This window comes from Heterodontus francisci, chromosome 26 (genome assembly GCF_036365525.1).
Source record: "Heterodontus francisci isolate sHetFra1 chromosome 26, sHetFra1.hap1, whole genome shotgun sequence".
NCBI lineage: Eukaryota > Metazoa > Chordata > Chondrichthyes > Heterodontiformes > Heterodontidae > Heterodontus > Heterodontus francisci.
The window spans coordinates 48,373,822-48,392,647 of NC_090396.1; the positions used below are offsets into that span (position 1 = coordinate 48,373,822).

The following is an 18,826-nucleotide window of genomic DNA, read 5'->3' on the forward strand; positions in this document are numbered from 1 at the left end:
ATTATAATTACCAGGAAGACTGATCATTCATGCTTGTAAGCATTGCACAATCTATTCTACACTGTCTTAGATAGAGGAGGAAGTATAGTACTGCAGCCAAAGTCAAAAAGGATTTTGATAATGGCTTTGACCAGGGCAGTTTTGGTAGTCTAGACAGGATGGAAATCAGACCACAGTTACCAATCCTTACTGTTGCTCATGAAGGATCATCGATTGAAAAGTTCCATTTTACCAACTAACCTTTTCAGTTCCCCAACAAAACAGATCCAACACATGTTTTAGCGACAGATCAGAAATGGGCCATATTCTAGTTTCTGTAATTCTGAATGACTTTAATTTGTTTCATCACATTGAATCTATTATTGCGGCCCTGTTACCCAGCTGTTCGCTCATGGAAGTTGGATACTGCATCAGGATCATCATCAAAGCATAAATCAATTATCTGTAGTTTCCTCACCCTGAGCCCCGGTGGTGGGGGTGGGGCGGGTAAGGATCAGGCCTGGGGGAGGGCGGGGAGCTGGTGAAAGGATCAGGCTCTGCAGAGGCCGCTGTCTTTGCCCCGGTATCACGCACCGGGCAATGATCCGCCCTCAGTCTGCCGCCCCCCGGGCCGTATTGGTACCTACCCTTGGAACTGGCCCTTCGCTCTCGGCTCCAGAAGTTTGCTGTATCCTAGCAACAAGCTGAACGCGCAGCCGCCTTCGGCAACCAGCGGCGCGCACGCGTACTGAGACCCGGGCGCACCTGCCCCAGCAGGGACAACCTGGCCAGTGTGGGGCTGGGAACTGGGAGCCAATTAGCAAAGCCCCCAAAATATCCAGCTTTCCTTTCACTCCCGCTCTGATCGACTGCAGCTCCAAAGCAATCTTCACAGTCTGCACCCGTCACCGCGCACCAAGCGGGTGATGCGAGCTAGTACCAACCCTCCACCAATTGAAGTTTGACCTCCAGGACACTACTGTGAGCAACCCGCGAGTAAAAGCAGGAGGCAGTAAATAAAATTGTGCATTTAAAAAAAATTATTTGAACACTTCAGTATATTAGTTATAAAAATAATGGAGCTGGGGCAAAAGGTTTATTGCTTGATTGTTGGAGTGACCTGTGACCTTGTCCGATCTACACCTCTTTTGTTATCTCTTGCCCTACCCCCACCACTTTACTTGCTTGAAACCTTTCCCATTTCTAACATCTGCTACTTCTGAAGAAGGGTCACTAACCTGAAACGTTAACTCTGTTTCTCTCTCCACAGATGCTGCCAGATCTGCTGCGTATTTCCAGCATTTCTTGTTTTTATTTCAGATTTCCAGCATCCGCAGTATTTTGCTTTTATTTTAGTGTTTAATTCACTGCCACTTCTTTTCCAGGAATGCCTACCTTGAAGTTCTGCAGTTCTCCCCGATGGGATTTTCATTTGTCTCTTTTACTTTGTTCACCTTCATTGCTTTCTATCTCCCTCCTGGTGTTTGATAAAGTATCTACCAAAACTCGTTTGCACAGCCACATCTCCTTCCTCAGTGGCTGTCTTCAGCTCCGACTTATTCTACGTAGATTCCAACTGCAGTTTCACTCTTCATGTTTTGAATCCACCCAGGATTACAGGTATCTCCGAGAACTACAACATTCCGCAGACTGCTATTCCGGCCGCATCCTGAGATCCACACTCAGCGCTATGCGCCGCCACATGTACACACTGGACCTCTCTCTCCAACAGCACCGTCTCACCTTATCTCAAAGCTGTTCTACTCCGCAGTTTCATTTCATCCTTCGTCTTATCTGATGCATTAACAAAAAACTTTTTTTCTTCCTCGCAGGTGTCAAGGAACGCAAGCTCCAACAGCTGATAGGGACAAATGCCCCTCCAGATCCATCTTCCCCTTCACTTCACTCTTACCCCACCCCTTCCCTTGTATTCACTATACCCTCTGACCACCTCCTCTCTGACGCTGAACGTTCTATACTCAGCAAAGGACTCAGTTTTATCCCCTTAAGGCACCAGCTCAATGAATTTCGCGCTCGGCATGATGTTGAGCTCTTGTTCCGTCAACTCCGCCTCCAAGCTCGCTTCTTTGACCAGGAGTCCTCCCCCAACCAGCAAACCCATTCACCTGCCTCCAGCATTCTCCCTCTACCTGGACCCCTCCCCGGCCTCTTATTCACTCTTGATCTTTTAATTGAAAACTGTCGGCGAGACATTGGTCATCTCAATTTCTCTACCCCCCCTAACCTGTCCCCCTCTAAACTTGAGGCACTCCGTTCTCTCAGGTCCAACCCCGACATTGTCATCAAACCTGCAGACAAGGGTGGTGCTGTTGTTGTCTGGCGTACCGACCTCTACCTTGCAGAGGCTCAGCGCCAACTCTGATATGTCTTCCTACCTGCCCCTGGACCATGCCCCCACCACCGAACATCAAGCAACTGTCCACAGAACTGTCACTGATCTCATCTCCTCTGGAGATCTTCACTCTACAGCTTCCAACCTCAGTCCCGCAACCCCAGACAGCCCACTTCTACCTCCTTCCCAAAATCCACAAACAGGACTGTCCCAGCAGACCCATTGTTTCAGCCTGTTCCTGCCCTACTGAACTTATTTCTTCCTATCTTGACTGGATCTTTTCTCCCCTGGTCCAGTCTCTTCCCACCTACATCCGTGACTCTTCTGATGCCCTACGTCATTTTGACAATTTCCAGTTTCCTGGCCCCAACCACCTCCTCTTCACTATGGACGTCCAATCTCTCTACACCTCCATCCCCCACCAGGATGGTTTGAGGGCTCTCCACTTCTTCCTTGAACAGAGGCCCAACCAGTCCCCATCCACTACCACCCTCCTCCGCCTGGCTGAACTTGTTCTCACATTGAACAACTTCTCCTTCAACTCCACTCACTTCCTTCAAGTAAAAGGTGTTGCTATGGGTACCCGCATGGGTCCTAGTTATGCCTGTCCTTTTGTGGGATATGTCGAACATTCCTTGTTCCAGTCCTACTCAGGCCCCCTCCCCCAACACTTTTTCCGGTGCATTGATGACTGTATCGATGCCGTTTCCTGCTCCCACCCCGAACTGGAAAACCTCATCAACTTTGCTTCTAATTTTCACCCTTCTCTCACCTTTACATGGTCCATCTCCAACACTTTCCTTCCTCGACTTCTCTGTCTCCATCTCTGGGGATACGCTGTCTTCTAATATCCATTATAAGCCCACCGACTCCCACAGCTACCTTGACTACACTTGTTCACACCCTGCCTCCTGAAACGACTTAATTCCATTCTCCCTGTTTCTCCTTCTCTGATGTGTCTGCTCTGATGATGCTACCTTCCATGACCGCGCTTCTGATAGGTCTTCCTTTTTCCTCAAATGAGGATTCCACCCCCCCACTGTGGTTGACAGGGCCCTCAATCATGTCCGGTCCATTTCCCGCACCTCTACCCTCACCCCTTCCCCTCCCTCCCAGAATCGTGACAGGGTTCCCCTTGTCCTCACTTTCCACCCCATCAGCCTCCATATCCAAAGGATCATCCTCCGCCATTTCTGCCACCTCCAGTTTTGATACCACTACCAAATGCATCTTCCACTCCCTTCCCCTGTCAGCATTCCAAAGGGATCGTTCCCTCTACGACACCCTGGTCCACTCCTCCATTACCCCCACCACCTCGTCCCCTTCCCACGGCACCTTCCCCTGCAATCGTAGGTGTAATACCTGCCCATTTACCTCCTCTCTCCTCACTATCCCAGACCCCAAACACTCCTTTCAGGTGAAGCAGCAATTTACTTGTCCTTCTTTCAATGTAGTATACTGTATTTATTGCTCACAATGTGGTCTCCTCTACATTGGGGAGACCAAACGCAGACTGGGTGACCATTTTGCAGAACACCTCCGCTCAGTCCGAAAGCATGACCCCGAGCTTCCAGTTGCTTACCATTTCAACACTCTCCCCTGCTCTCATCTCTGTCCTGGGATTGCTGCAGGGTTCCGGTGAACGTCAACACAAGCTCAAGGAACAACACCTCATTTACTGATTAGGCACACTATAGCCTGCCAGACTGAACATTGAGTTCAATAATTTCATGACGGGCCCTCCATTTTACTTTTATTTTTAGTTATTTTTTCTTTGGTTTTTTTTGTGTTTATTTTATTTTATCTTAGTTTGTTCAGTTTGCCTACCCACTTTTTTTTCATGTTTGTACTTGAGACTGTTCAGTTTTCAGTCCATTAACACCCTATCTGTACTAATGCTTTGTCTTTCAACACACTATTAACATATTGTTTGCCTTTGCTCCATGACCTTCTGGTCGGTTATTCTCTGTGACCTTGTCCTATCTACACGTTTCCTTTGTTATCTCTTGCCTCACCCCCTCTTTACTTGCTTAAAACCTTTCATATTTCTAATATCTGCTCGTTCTGAGGAAGGGTCACTGACCTGAAATGTTAACTCTGCTTCTCTCTCCACAGGTGTTGCTAGACCTGCTGAGTATTTTCAGCATTTCTTGTTTTTATTTTAGGTAATGAAGTGTCTTTTCTCTTTCCAATTGGTTTGGGAAGTAGGAGCACCACAAGGATGGACTTGGTAGAATGACCAATGGTGAGGGCGGGACAATGGAGGTCATGTGATGAAACCTCCAGGAAAACACTCAACCAGATTTGTCAACACTACCTGGAGACTCCTAGAATTCAGAGATTAAGCTCCTGGCTGTTTCCAAGTAAACCCAAGACGAGAAAGAAATCTCTGGAGCATATAAAGTAAGTGTTTCGTTAATTTTCTCTGAACAATTTGGCTATTAAAATGTTGGAGATTGGGGGGGAAATGATGGTGGTGGGAGTGGGAAAGTTCGAAGCTGATAGTTGTGTGCTGAAACCTCCAGGCAAAACAGTAATAGAGATTGGGTGGAGACTAGGAATGAGGGAAGAGTCCTTGAAGGAACATTTATTTGGACTTGACTAGGAGCACAACAGATGGTGTAAGTATTCAAATGACCTATCCTCTCTCTCTCTTTTCAGCTCCACAAATGTTGATAACAAAACACTCTCCTACTTTTCTTTCTCAGGTACTCAAATACATAGCTCCACTCCAAGTCACACACCATCACTAATCCATCGTTGCTAGGTCAAAATCCTGGCACTCCCTACCTAACAGTGCAATGGTTAAAGAAGTCAGCCCACCACCACCTTCTTAGGGCAACTAGGACCAAGCTAGTGACATCTACATCCTGAAAATGAATAAAAAATTATTCTATAGAGGCTAGTAAAAATAACAGAGAAAATAATTTTTAATGACATTCATTGAGACAATGGCTAGGATCTCACAAACTTCCCTAAGGCCCTGTTTATCAGGTTTGTAACTTTGTATGCTAATACACTAACAAACCTAACAAAAGAAAAATAACTTGCAGTTATATTTCACCTTTAACAGCTTCAGAATGTCCAACGTGGTTTACACCTAATTAAGTTCTTTTTGAAATGGAGTCTCTGTTGCAATGTGGGAAATCCAGCAGCCTAGATGCACAAAGCAAGATAGAAATAATGACCAAATAATCTATTTCAGTGATGTTGGTTGAAGGATTAGATGCTCCCCAGGTTACCAGAGACAGCTCCCTCTTTGAATACTGTCATGGGATCTTTTACATCCACCTGAAAGGGCAGACAGGGGGTTGAACATTGATCCCATCTGAAAGATGGCACTCCCGGCAGTGCAGCATTCCCTCAGTCAGGCACTGAAGTGTCAACTTGGGTTATGTGCTCAACCTTCTGACTCAGGTGAGAATGCTACCACTGAGTCAAGGCTGACACCTATAGTCAACCATGTTTCTAATAATTTTTAAAGTTGGTTTGGGGAAGAGAGAAATAATGCATCATGTAATTATCTAGGTCATCTCTTAAAAATTATTCATATGGCACACTTCATGTACAACAATTTTATTTTGGAAAATCCATGTGCTACATGGTCATGTGAAACTGTAAATATTTTACCATATTTTGTTGATGAACCAATCAAATGACTCAAAATGCCTTTTGAAAAAAGTTATTGACAATTTTTCTTTTTAGTAACTTAAGTTTCTAATATCCCGAGTAAGGTTTGAAACAAAAGAAAATATTTTTAACGTAACAATTTATCCATTGGAATGTCTTTATATTTTCCTTAAGGTTTTACACCAAGGCTTCAGCCAATCTCAAAAGTCTTAGCTCGGACAGGATATTTCTACCTCAACAGTGGACCACGTCTGTACTTTCAGAAATGAGCAGTTTGTAGAATTTTCAGCATGCAATCTATGCATGAGCAGGACTTAAAGGATAGAGTGTCCCTTCAGCCTGTAAGGATTTCAGAGTTTTTCCAAAAGACTGAATTCTGCAAACTTGTTTAACATTTAGTGCAGGCACTAACATTTAGATTAACAAATGTTACTATTCTATTATGAAATGCTCAGACACAATTAGAGTAGATGATTTTCTCTTTTTAAAAAAAGACACTCCCCTCTTTATTTTGGTTGTTTAGTTAATAAATCTAAACTGTTTGAAGTTTATGGGTTTAATAAATCTAAAAGCTTGGACCTCCCTCCTACCCAAGGGTGCTAGAAAATGCTAATAGGCTTCGAGGCTGCCTATTAGAACATCACAGTCCTTTCATTTGTATGTAAATTCTAGTTATGGGGAAAGAAACACACAGATGAGAAAAGATCATTTATTTAGAAAATCATAAAGTGCTCATTCAGCACTGCCATATGAACTAAGTATCAAATTTGATAGTTGTACAAAATGACAATGTTTATAGCACAGAAACAGGCTATTCTGCCTAACTGGTCTATGCAGGCATTTATGTTCCACACAAGCCTCCTCCCATCCCTTTCATCTAACCTCATCATGTTTAGTATCCTGTAGTACAAGGGACAATTTATCTGTCACAGGCTTCAATACATTTAGAGTCAAATTAATCTAAAGTGCCAAATCCTTTTGAAGATTAAGTAGATTGAGGGGAGACGGTGGCGTAGTGGTAATGTCACTGGACTAGCAATCCAGAGACCCAGGCTAATGCTCTGGGGACACAGGTTCAAATCCCACCATGGCAGCTGGTGGAATTTGAATTCAATGAATAAATCTGGAATTAGAAAAGCTAGTCTCAATAAGGGTGACCATGAAACCATCATGGATTGTCCTAAAAGCCCATCTGGTTCACTAATGTCCTTACCTGGGCATGTGGCTCCAGACCCACAGCAATATGGTTGACTCTTAAATACTCCCTGAAATGGCCTAGCAAGACACACAGTTGTACCAAACTGCTAGAAAAAAGTCGAGAAGGAATGAAACCGGACAGACCACCCGGCATCAACCTAGGCACTGGAAACGAAAGCAAAGTCCTCCTTACTAACATCTGGGAGCTTATGCCAAAATTGGGACAGCTGTCCCACAGACTAGTCAAGCAAGAGCCTGACGCACGGAATCATACCTTACAATGTCCCAGACACCACCATCACCATCCCTTAGGAGGCACCAGAGGTGGCGGCACAGTGGTATACAGTCGGGGGGGGGGGGGGCGGGGGGAAGCGAGGGAGTTGCCCTGGGAGTCCTCAACATTGACTCCAGACCCCAACACATGGCATCAGGTCAAACATGCGCAGGGAAACCTCCTGTTGATTACTACCTACTGCCCGCCCTCAGCTAATAAATCAGTACTCCTCCATGTTGAACACCACTTAGAAGAAGCACTGAGGGTGGCAAGGGCACAGAATGTATTCTGGGTGGGGACTTCAATGCCCATCACCAAGAGTGGCTCAGTAGCACCAATACTAACTAAGCTGGCCGAGTTTTGAAAGACATAGCTGCTAGACTGGGTCTGCGGCAGGTGATGAGGGAGCCAACAAGAGGGAGAAATCTACTTGAGCTCGTCCTCATCAATGAACCTGTCGCACCTGCATCTGTTCATGACAGTATTTGTAGGAGTGACCATCACACAGTCCTTGTGGAGACGAAGTCCTGTCTTCACATTGAGGATACCCTCCATTGTGTGATATGTCACTACCACCGTGCTAAATGGGATAGATTTCGAACAGATCTAACAATTCAAAACTGTGCTTCCATGAGGTGTGGTGGGCCATCAGCATCAGCAGAATTGTATTCAACCGCAATCTGTAACCTCATGGCCCGGCATATCACCCACTCTACCATTACCTTCAAACCTGGTTCAATGAAGAGTGCAGACGGGCATACTAGAAGCAGCATCAGGCATACCTAAAAATAAGGTATCAACCTGGTGAAGCTACAACCCAGGACTACATGCGTGCCAAACAATGGAAGCAGCATGTGATGAACAGAGCTAAGTGATCCCACAACCAATGGATCAGATCTAAGCTCTGCAGTTCTACCACATCCAATCATGAATGGTGGTGGGCAATTAAACAACTAACAGGAGGAGGAGGCTCCACAAATATCGCCATCCTCAATGATGGGGGAGCCCAGCACATCAGTGCAAAAGTCAAGGTTGAAATATTTGCATCCATCTTCAGCCAGAAGTGCTGAGTGAATGATCCATCTTGGCCTCCTCCTGAGGTCCCCAGTAAATCCAATTCACTCAGATATCAAGAAACGGCTGAAGGCACTGGATACTGCAAAGGTTATACACCCTAACAACATTTCGACAATAATATTGAAGATATGTGCCCCAGAACTAGCTGCACCCCAAGCCAAGCTGTTCCAGTACACCTACAACACTGGCATCTACCTGACAATGTGGAAAATTGCCCAGGTATGTATGTCCTGAACACAAAAAGCAGGACAAATCCAACTCTGCCAGTTACCGCCCCAGTCTACTCTCGATCATCAGCAAAGTGGTGAAAGCTGTCTTCAACAGTGTTATCAAGCAGCACTTACTCAGTAATAACCTGCTCACTGACACTCAGTTTGGGTTCAGTCAGGACCACTCAGCTCCTGACCTCATTACAGTCTTGTTCCGAACATGAACAAAACAGCTGAACTCTAGACGTGAAGTGAGAGTGACTGCCCTTGACATCAAGCCAGCGTTTGACCCGAGTATGACATCAAGGAGCCCTAGCAAAACTGCAGTCAATGGGAATCGGGGGAAACCTCTTCACTGGTTGGAGTCATTCCGAGCACAAAGGAAGATGGTTGTTGCAGGTCTATCATCTCAGTCCCAGGACATTACTGCAGGAGTTCCTCAGGGTAGTGTCCTAAGCCCAACCATCTTCAGCTGCTTCATCAATGACCTTCCTTCGATCATAAGGTCAGAAGTGGGGATGTCCGCTGATGATTGCGCAATGTTCAGCACCATTCACGACTCCTGAGATACTGAGGCAGTCCGTCCGTGTCTGAATGCAGCAAGATCTAGACATCATTCAGGCTTGGGCTGCGAATTGGCAAGTAACATTCATGCCACACAAAGACCATCTTCAACAAGAGAGAATCCAACCATCTCCCCTCGACATTCAATGACATTACGATCGCTGAATCCCCCACTATCAACATCCTGGGGGTTGCCATTGACCAGAAACTGAACTGGACCAGCCACATAAATGCTGTGGCTACAAGAGCTGGTCAAAGGTTGAGAATTCTGTGGTGAGTAACTCACCTCCTGACTCCCCAAAGCCTGTCCACCATCTACAAGGCACAAGTCAGCCGTGTTCGGAATACTCTCCACTTGCCTGGATGGGTGCAGCTCCAACAGCACTCAAGAAGCTCGACACCATCTAAGACAAAGCAACCCACTTGATTGGCACCCAATTTACCAGCTTCAACATTCACTCCCTCCACCACCGATGCACAGTGGCAGCAGTGTGTACCATCTACAAGATGCACTGCAGCAACTCGTCAAGACTCCTTCGACAGCACCTTCCAAACCCGTGACCTCTACCACCTAGAAGGACAAGGGACAGCAGACACATGGAACACCACCACCTGCAAATTCCCCTCCAAGTCACACACCATCCTGACTTGGAACTATATCGCCGTTCCCTCACTGTCGCTGGGTCAAAATTCTGGAACTCCCTTCCTAACAGCACTGTGGGTGTACCTACACCACATGGCATAGCCAGCGACGCCCACATCCTGTGAAAGAATAAATATGGTTTAAAATGACTCTATACAAAGAACCATTTCAATAATGCTGTGCATTTAGCTTTTCATTAACTTACAGTCTGAAATTTGCAAAATAATGAAAATAAACTGTATTGAAAATCAATAATTTATTCTGTATATAGTTGCGTTCATCATTGTGAAATGGTTACTTCTTTGCAGAAAAGATTAAAAAAAGATTCCTAATGCAATAACTTGGGAACAGTGCTGACACAACTCAATACATTTACAAAAATGGTTAAAAAACCTAAGTTGAAATTAACTATGTAGTATAAAATGAGAATTAAATATCAGAATTAAATATTGCTGATATCTCCTCGGGGCCAATGGTCATAACTCATTAATAACTTTTACCTTCTAACACTGAAACAGCTGTATGATTGTAACTTGGTTCGAGCCAGTCACTGCTGAATACAGATGTAGGTCAATTCAATTCCCACATAATCCTTAATAGCGCTCATGATAAGCAAAGTCCATCACTCATCCCTGAGACGGATTAGTCCACATTGTAGAGTTGTCTTATTAAATTAATCTTATCGAAGTCTGACAACTTAGCCACTGTTTGGTTTTGAGATCATTTTCCAGTGTTAAATCACAAACATGGTTATTTTATGACACTGAGATTTTCTGTATGTTTCCTTTTTTTCCCCCACCATTTCACTGGGAATGGCAGAGCAGAAAAATGTGGCATTTCACAGCAAAGATTTAACTTAGTTTCAGTACATGTTTTTCAGTTTATAGTAGAAATTAATGCCTCAAATGTTAAAGTACTAGTCTGCAAGAACACATTTCTCATTGAAATTACTGAGGAATTGTTAAAAAATTAATTTACTTACAACATGGTAGCTTTTTCATGCAGTCAAACACTACAAAAATCAAAATGGTTATCTTGCATTCATTATTTTGCCCACAGAAGGTCACAAGGGATTCATTAGTGGAGAAAAATCATACAGCATCTAGCTTTGCATGATAATTCTATTAATTAAACAGTGGTTTACAATATAGAGAAAAATGTTTTGTCTCTATTCCAGATGTAAAGTACAAAATCCTTGATAATAGCATTAGAAACAATTCCATTAATTATGTGTGCTCTGTACATAACACAATGTCTCATTGGTTCAGAATGTCATAGAATGTAGAGGCAATGCCAAAAGCAAAGATTAAATCTTCCTCCCCAAACTTTAAAGCATTTTAGTGCTACCGTTGCATTTGAATAGAAAATGCAACATGTCTGAAGAGTCATAAATGGGTTTTTAACTGTGCTTTACCACCCTTAAATATAGAACTTTGAAGTCAAAATTAATTCTACTATGCAGTGAAGTAATTAAATTTTTAAATCTTAATATAGGATATTCACTCGTATGCAAAGAAAGGAAGCTGATGTCTGTTAGCCATTTGATGTATACTAACTAATTATAGCCTCAAAATTCTTCATTTTACCCAGTTAGCCTATCATTTATTAGGGACTAACTTGGCAAAACAATTAACCAAATAGACTTGAAAGAAGTCTTTTTACTCTCTTTGTACAGCAGTAATGCTGTATGTTAGAATCATATAGTGACCCAACTATTATTGTTGGCACAGTAACAAAATGTCATGCATCTAAATTAACTGTTACTAACACTACAACTATATAACAAAACCAAAAATACATTACAATTAAAACAACATTATGTTCACACAGCCATTCCTGTTGATTGAACTGGTTTGAGTTCAAGGTACTTTTTCAGGCAGTGGGCTATTTGAGGTATTCATTTTAATCTTTTGACTTATCTGCCCATTACCAGTTATATGGTTATTTTTTCTGAATAATATTTGTGGTAACTTCATTTATGAAAAATTTATGATTATTTTAGAGAAATTTAGAACTATTTCTGGCATAAAATGAAAAAGCATTAAATGAGTAGCTTCTTGAAGAAAGTCAAAACAGCATCATTCTGATTAGAAACTGGAACACAACATTCTTTTAGTTTCACCATCTGTTGTATTGGTTTGGTATGGTTCAAAATCCACCTCATTAAAAGTTGCAATTTAAAAGTTATTTGCTGCAGTTGGTTGTATTGTTTTGTGAAAATCACTTGGAATTTACCATTTGAAAATATTAGCTATATGGCCTTCTTGAAATTGTCACTAAACGTCCAACAATTCCAACTTGGCAATCTTAAATTCACCAAGAATTTGCTTTTGTACACAATCCTTTGTAAGATAACATGTTAATGTGTTCTGTGAAGTACATACCTCCTGGATCCAATGAATTTATAATAGGATTTATAATATAGCAAACATGCTCAAAGGAAATCAAAACTAGCTATTTTGTTCCACAGACAATGTTAAAGGGCATTCTTTTTGTTGGCTTAACCCAAATAGACTGGATTACAATCAGGTTGCATAACATTTCCTCAGAAAAGTAGCACAACTTACAGGTAAATTACTGAAACACAGACACACACAACTGGTGGGGAAAACTGCTCACGAGACACTCTTAGGAATGTGGATTTGGATTCAATAAACAAGTTAGATCTCTTAATTGCTGGTAGGCAAATTATATCCAAAACCACTTAAGTGGAGTACGTGACATTTTAAACCACAGTTGCTCCTTTAATTGTAAACTATACATGCAATGTGTTGGTGGAGGCCACATTTTTTTTTGCTAAGTAAGAGATAATGTGCAGGAAGCACCTCAGCTCCAGAAGGGAGATCAGACCTGGAAGAGGGGATCTATCAACAGTTAAGATACCATAACATGAGTATCAGATAATTGAAGTTGATGAAATATTGTCAAGTTATTTCATAGAAGGTAACAAACATAACAGTTTACAACTTGACTATTTAAATCTGGAACTTCATCTGACAGAATAAATGTGGCTGCTGTTTTAGAAAGAAATCATTCTGGTGTTGTGTGAGCAAATTAGCAACATATTATTTCAAACACAAATTGCAGGCTACAGACAGTGCCTGTCTCTGTCATATCCATCACAAATGACTTGGGTGGGAATTTGACAGTAGACATCTCTAGTATGAAATGAGATCGAGCACTTAAATTAGTCTGAACAAAATTCAGAGCAGAGTCAATTCTGAAAGAAACCATCATGTGCTGATAGTTTGGGTCTTTTGTAAAACAACTAGTTGATTTCCTACCCCATCCCCAACACATATTCTGCAAGATCCATTTCCAATCTGTCCTTTGGCAGAAAAGATTCAACAGTCTAAGTCACAGATTGCTCTATGATCAGTCAACCCAACTCTGCAGATAGTTAAAACATATCAAACCTACGGTGGCATGAACTGACCAGGTTAGATTAGCTTTTCTTTTCTTGGAGATACAGTGTTTGAACATATCTTGGGTGCACTGCATACACTGGTCAAGCATGAAATGAACCACCGTTCCAACCGTTATATCCTGGCAAAAGTTCAGGTGATTCCTACCCCTAGAATCAATCTCCCCATCCACTGAGCCTTAGGCACCTCGGATGTTAAATTCAGATTTACACCATTTTTAAAATCTGTCCACTTTACAAGGCACTGCTTACATCAGATTCTAATTACAACCTATTCAAATTCACCACCTGAGCACATACCAGTTGTATACCAAGTCTCCAATAAGAATAGTACTTAAAAATAATGCAATATTTTCAGATGTAACCTCAAGCATTCAGCATGTCATTTTGAGCACCAAGACTCAGAAAATCCATTTGATAACTTGCCGGCATCAATCTTCAACAATTCTATATTGCTCCCATATGGTGATCATCACTTCAAACTTCAAGGAATGTGAAAGAGTTTTAGCTGGAGCAACTTTTTTTTAGTACAGTAATACTTTTATCTGGCATTAAGGAATCTTGAATTCAGTTACGACGTACGATGGAATTGTTAAACAGGAAATATATTTCCATAAATTCTCGTAGGTTCTTCACTCACTGCAAGGTAGGTGGCTCTCATACTGGGCGAGTACTAGAAAGGAGACAAATAAAAAAAAACATTAAGGAACCCTTTCAGTTCAACATTTTGAGTAACAAATTCAAACTCAGAAAAACACGCAAAGAAATCGTACTACAATCTCAACCAATTTTTGTATGAGTCTACAGAGGAACAATGACATAAGCAATAGGATAATAGCGAGCACACTTGCGGATTCAGAGACCACAGTATGAAGTCACAAGACTATTCAACAGTCAGATTCAACCCTGCTGGGTTGGTGGAACCCTTTACAAGAGCAAAGCATTTCACTAGTGAGGATTGAAGGAAGGGGCAACAAAGACCCATCTTTATCTACAAGAGTTGTACTACTGGTTAGTTGAATATGGAATCACACTAATAGTTGGGTGTTTGAATCACAATGAAAATAAAATGGGGCAGGACAGAAGAAAAATATCAGTGGGGCTCTAGACTTAGCTCCAATGATGTGACAAATAAATCAACTGCATTCAGTATAGATCATTTAAACTCAATTTCACACCATAAATTTAAGGGATGTTATAGAACATTTTGAAGCTATTTGGATGTTTGAGTGACTATTACTGTACACAAGTACAGGGTAGTTATTAATGGTTACGGAAATTAGAGCTGCACAAAAATATAGTAGATTCTTTTAATATTTTATACATTTAATTTTTTGAGAGGTCTTCAGATTAAGTTAGGAAATAGTGCATTTTCATGTAGAAACTCAGCAATTCTCCTGTCATCTATCGTGTGATTTGGTTTAATTGCTTAATTTAAAAATGTCAGCATGAGATGATCAGTTTGCCCAAAAGAAGATAATCACTAATTGTTTTCAATTATGATGGGTGATCTAGACTCAACATGAAGAAACCGTAAGAGTCAGTGGAACAGTTAGGTGTGGATGGAAAGGGACAGGCAGACGAATGAAAGTCCGGTGATTCAGTAGTTCAGCGGCTGATTTTCTACTTTTACACAGACTAACAGTCACACATGCAGCAAAAATAGCAAGCACTAGTCACAAAGATGAAAATGTTTTCAGTCCAAATTGGGACAGTACAGAAAAAGGGAGCACTTGCCCATCAAAGGTTAAAAAAAAAACACACATTTTGTAGTGAAAGTGATGATTGCTGAGTGAGAGGAGGATGAATTAAACAAATCACGAAGGAGCCAGATAACATGATTTAGGATTGGTGACTAAAGGAACAAAACATGGAAAAATTGATTTCCTTGAGGGTGTTCGCCACCTGGTAAATCTTCCATCACAAAACAGTAGATTGGAAAAACAGATTAATACACAATTACTGCTAATGCTACTCCGCTCCAGGTGGCAGATTACAGAATACAATTAGGTAGATGCTCAGCTGTTACTTTTGACACCCCATCTGGAGAACCGCCGAGACTCCAATCGAGGCAACCCAAGGTAAGCAAGTTTGAGACAAGACCTTGTTACCTTTTGGAAGTATTGTAAGACTCAGATTTATGACATAGTTGGCCATCATTCTACATAGCCAACTCTGTATAAAAGTGTGCAGTCTTCAATAGGTACATTTTTAAAAACACAAAAAATTGTTCAAAATATAAAATGGAACACAAGTAATTGTGCAAACATATACAGATATATAAGAGAAGCAACCTGTTCTAATTGACATGCAATACTTTTTTTTTTAGGGGTAATATTGGGCCATCAATGCTTCACGTTTACAGTTGCAATTTTTTCAAAACCAGTACGAATGAATGTTTATAACTACATACTATTTTGTGTCTTCCTTCAAAATCTTTTTCTTCCTTACATCACATGTTGTTTAAAATGAAATAAGATGGACATCATATGGGCTATGGATTTCATTCATGGTTAGTCAATAAATTCCCTTAGATCTTGTCAGCATTTCTGGAACCTTTCTCTCCCCATCTCCAAAAGATGGGCATGCTGTTCCTGCCTAAGTACTTTGTATAAAGCTTTCAATCAAGTTAAACAAAAAGGCTAATCACAGAACTGCTTTTCTAGTCAAAGTTCTGAGAAATGTAATACTTCTGAAAATGTATTCGTGTTACTTTTAGTTGAAGCAATTGGGTTGTACATTAATGTTCATAATTGGCTGAATGTTAAACTAGAGGAATACAGATATTGCACAATATTCTACTTAACTTAAAACTATGTTGTGATTCTGAAACAAGCTGAAGATTCCTAAAATAATTTGAAAAGGAATATAGTTCTCCCCTAGCATCGCTCAAAGGAAGCTATAGGTCTGGAAATGGAATGAAACAGTTAGCCAGACAATATGGCAAGGCCAAGGAGTAGAGCAAGGTGGCAGAGTGTTCAGCTGGACAAACAGGGAGGTGCAGTAAGACAAGAGACCCAAGTTAAAACAATGATGAAGTATGTTTGATATCCTGTTAACTAGCAACTGGAAGCAGCAAATTCCAGGGCCTGAGGCAAGTGAAATGTCCTTGAAGCCAAGGCCAAAGTGAAGGTTTTCATTGGGTTGAGTGTAGCAGGGTGATTTCTGTATGACATTTGACCAGTTTGCACTACTATTGTTTATATGTACTCCAAACACTCGATCCCCATTTCTATTTCCTGCCTTTATTTCAGCCTCACACCAACTCTTTTTAACTCTTGTATGTAGTTAGATTATATTTTTTGCCAACCTTACCTCAGGTAGATCTCAAAGGTCATGCTTTAGTGACTTTTTTTGTTTTGATGCAACAATTTATTCACCTTCAAATATTCACTGCTGCTAATGAATACTTTCCTAGTTCCAACTACATCAGGCCTTTTCCATCACTGAATGGTAGAAGATTGAGGGTGGAGGTTTAGATGGGGTGGGGGGGGGGGGGTGGATTGACAGGTTCACTGAAAAGACAGCCTTGATGTTAAAAAAAAACTTTTGTTGGTTGGTGCTCAATGGAACAGGGAGCCTTTAAGCTGCTTTGCACAGAATGACACTGGTATATTCTGAGACGAGATGCCTGTGACGTGTTTGAGCCTTTTCAATAAGTTGATAGACTAAAGGGTTTGGAAGCCTCATGAAGATAAACCCCAAGTTTCTTGAGAAAGGAAGGTGTTGAAAACAAGATATTTTGAACATCGAAGATATGTTAAGGTGATCAGTGCCACCACTGCTGTTTATTAATAAAATTCTTGGTTGAGGAACATTCGTTGGCACCAGTTCTAATAAAGCAGCCAAATAAATTCTAGACTGCTCACCAGCAACATCCAAAATTCATTCATTAGAGATAATACAAGACACTCTACAAGAGTCATGGGATTTGAAATACTAAATTTTATTTAGCAACCTAAAATGAAATAATACATTAATTAATAATATTAATAGTCGTTTGGCAGTACTGAACTTGAGTATTGTTGAAAATAGACACATGTTGTCGAAGCTTTTCATTTTGCATTCATCAGGACAATTCGCAAGAATACCAATGTAAGGGAAAACAACAACTTTATACTGTATGAGAAGTGTGCGCTGATTGGTTGGCACGTGAACTCTGATTAGTAGAGGTGTTGCCATGAGAATGCATCAGTTTACAGTGACTGACAGTTAACTGCTAAGCTTTGCTTGAAAGTTAAACCAGGCAGCTTGACTCTGATTGGTCAAGGCATTACCCTGAGGAATGAACCAGCGAGTGGCTGTCATTTATTTAGTTTAGATGAAACTGGTGCAATGTGTGTCCATGTTCTTTCTGTTTGCAAAGAAGATCCCCGTGTATAAATATATGTAGCTTCCAGTATGCGTAAATGCACCACACTGCATGCCCTACTTGACAATCTTAAATTGGTGTCAGCGTAATTCTTAGCACACTGAGGATTATTTATCAACTGTTGTCCAATTGCGGAATCACATCTAATGTTGGACACTGTTTTGAGTTTTGCAAGCATGGGCTGGTTGGGTACGGCCTGTACCTTCCCCTTTGCGAACAGCGGAAGGGACATGTTGTTTGATACGATCTGTCAGTCTTTGGGATGTACGGCCTATATACCTAAATTCGCACTGGCATTGAAATTCATATATCACATTACTCATTTGTGTGATAGGCAGGACGTCTTTTTGGCTTGATGGCAGCATCCTGTTAGTGGCGAACACCACACGTGTTGCTACTGCATAGTAGCTGCGTGAAACAGCTAGTTTTACCCGTTGCTCAAATTTTTGGATACATTACCCTTCCAGGGTTATCTGAGGTAGATTGGGCACTTTTCAGGGCCGAAAATAACGGCTTTAGGCCCGTTCATATGTTTGCGCGATATACAGCATGAAATGATCTGATCAGGATAGCTATTGTCACGCAGGATGTCTTTGAGTCACCCTATTTCAGCATCAAGCTCGCATGATGAGCAAATGGCTTGGGCCCTATTTACAAGGTTGCCAATAAAGCCAATCTTATGGCACGTGGAAATGTAAGAATCCCAACATGTGTATTGATCAGTGAAGGTAGATTTGTGGTAGACCGTGGTAGAGAACCCCTTAGCAGATTTCTCAACTAGCACGTCAAGGAAAGGGAGCTCATTTGACTGTTCCATTTCAAAGGTGAATTTGAGTGCAGGATGGAGCCCATTAAGACGTGTAAGGAAATTATTGCATGCAGATTCGGATTCAAATATAGCAAACGTATCATCTACATATCGGAAATATGAAAAAGTTAGGTGGTTAGGTGTCATTCCCTCAAAGACACGTTTCTCATGGAACCCAACAAAGACGTTTGAGAGAGCTGGGCCTAAAGGGGATACCATGGCAACACCATCTATTTGACCATACATGGTGTCATTAAAACTGAACTCAACTGTGCGAGTTGCCAAGTTCAAGCCAA

At 41.5% G+C, this 18,826-nt stretch overlaps 2 protein-coding genes across 6 annotated transcripts in view; both read right to left on the reverse strand.

Annotated features, from left to right (window-relative positions):
• Nucleotides 1-775, reverse strand: part of dnai2b (dynein, axonemal, intermediate chain 2b) — a 61,678-nt gene extending 60,903 nt beyond the window's left edge. For 2 of the 3 annotated variants that reach the window (XM_068058710.1, XM_068058708.1), the window contains exon 1: nucleotides 627-775. The gene's annotated coding sequence lies outside the window, so the exon portion shown is untranslated. Of the gene's footprint in view, nucleotides 1-240; nucleotides 549-626 lie in introns of those variants that run through there. The other variant, XM_068058709.1, reaches the window with a different exon arrangement.
• Nucleotides 776-10,167: 9,392 nt separating this feature from the next.
• The window catches only part of LOC137384320 (protein tweety homolog 2-like), a 145,309-nt gene continuing 136,650 nt past the window's right edge, over nucleotides 10,168-18,826 (reverse strand). For all 3 annotated transcript variants that reach the window (XM_068058182.1, XM_068058183.1, XM_068058181.1), the window contains one exon: nucleotides 10,168-14,023. In XM_068058182.1, coding sequence (XP_067914283.1) covers nucleotides 13,943-14,023 — 81 coding nt within the window. In that variant the 3' untranslated portion in view covers nucleotides 10,168-13,942. The remainder of the gene's footprint in view (nucleotides 14,024-18,826) is intronic.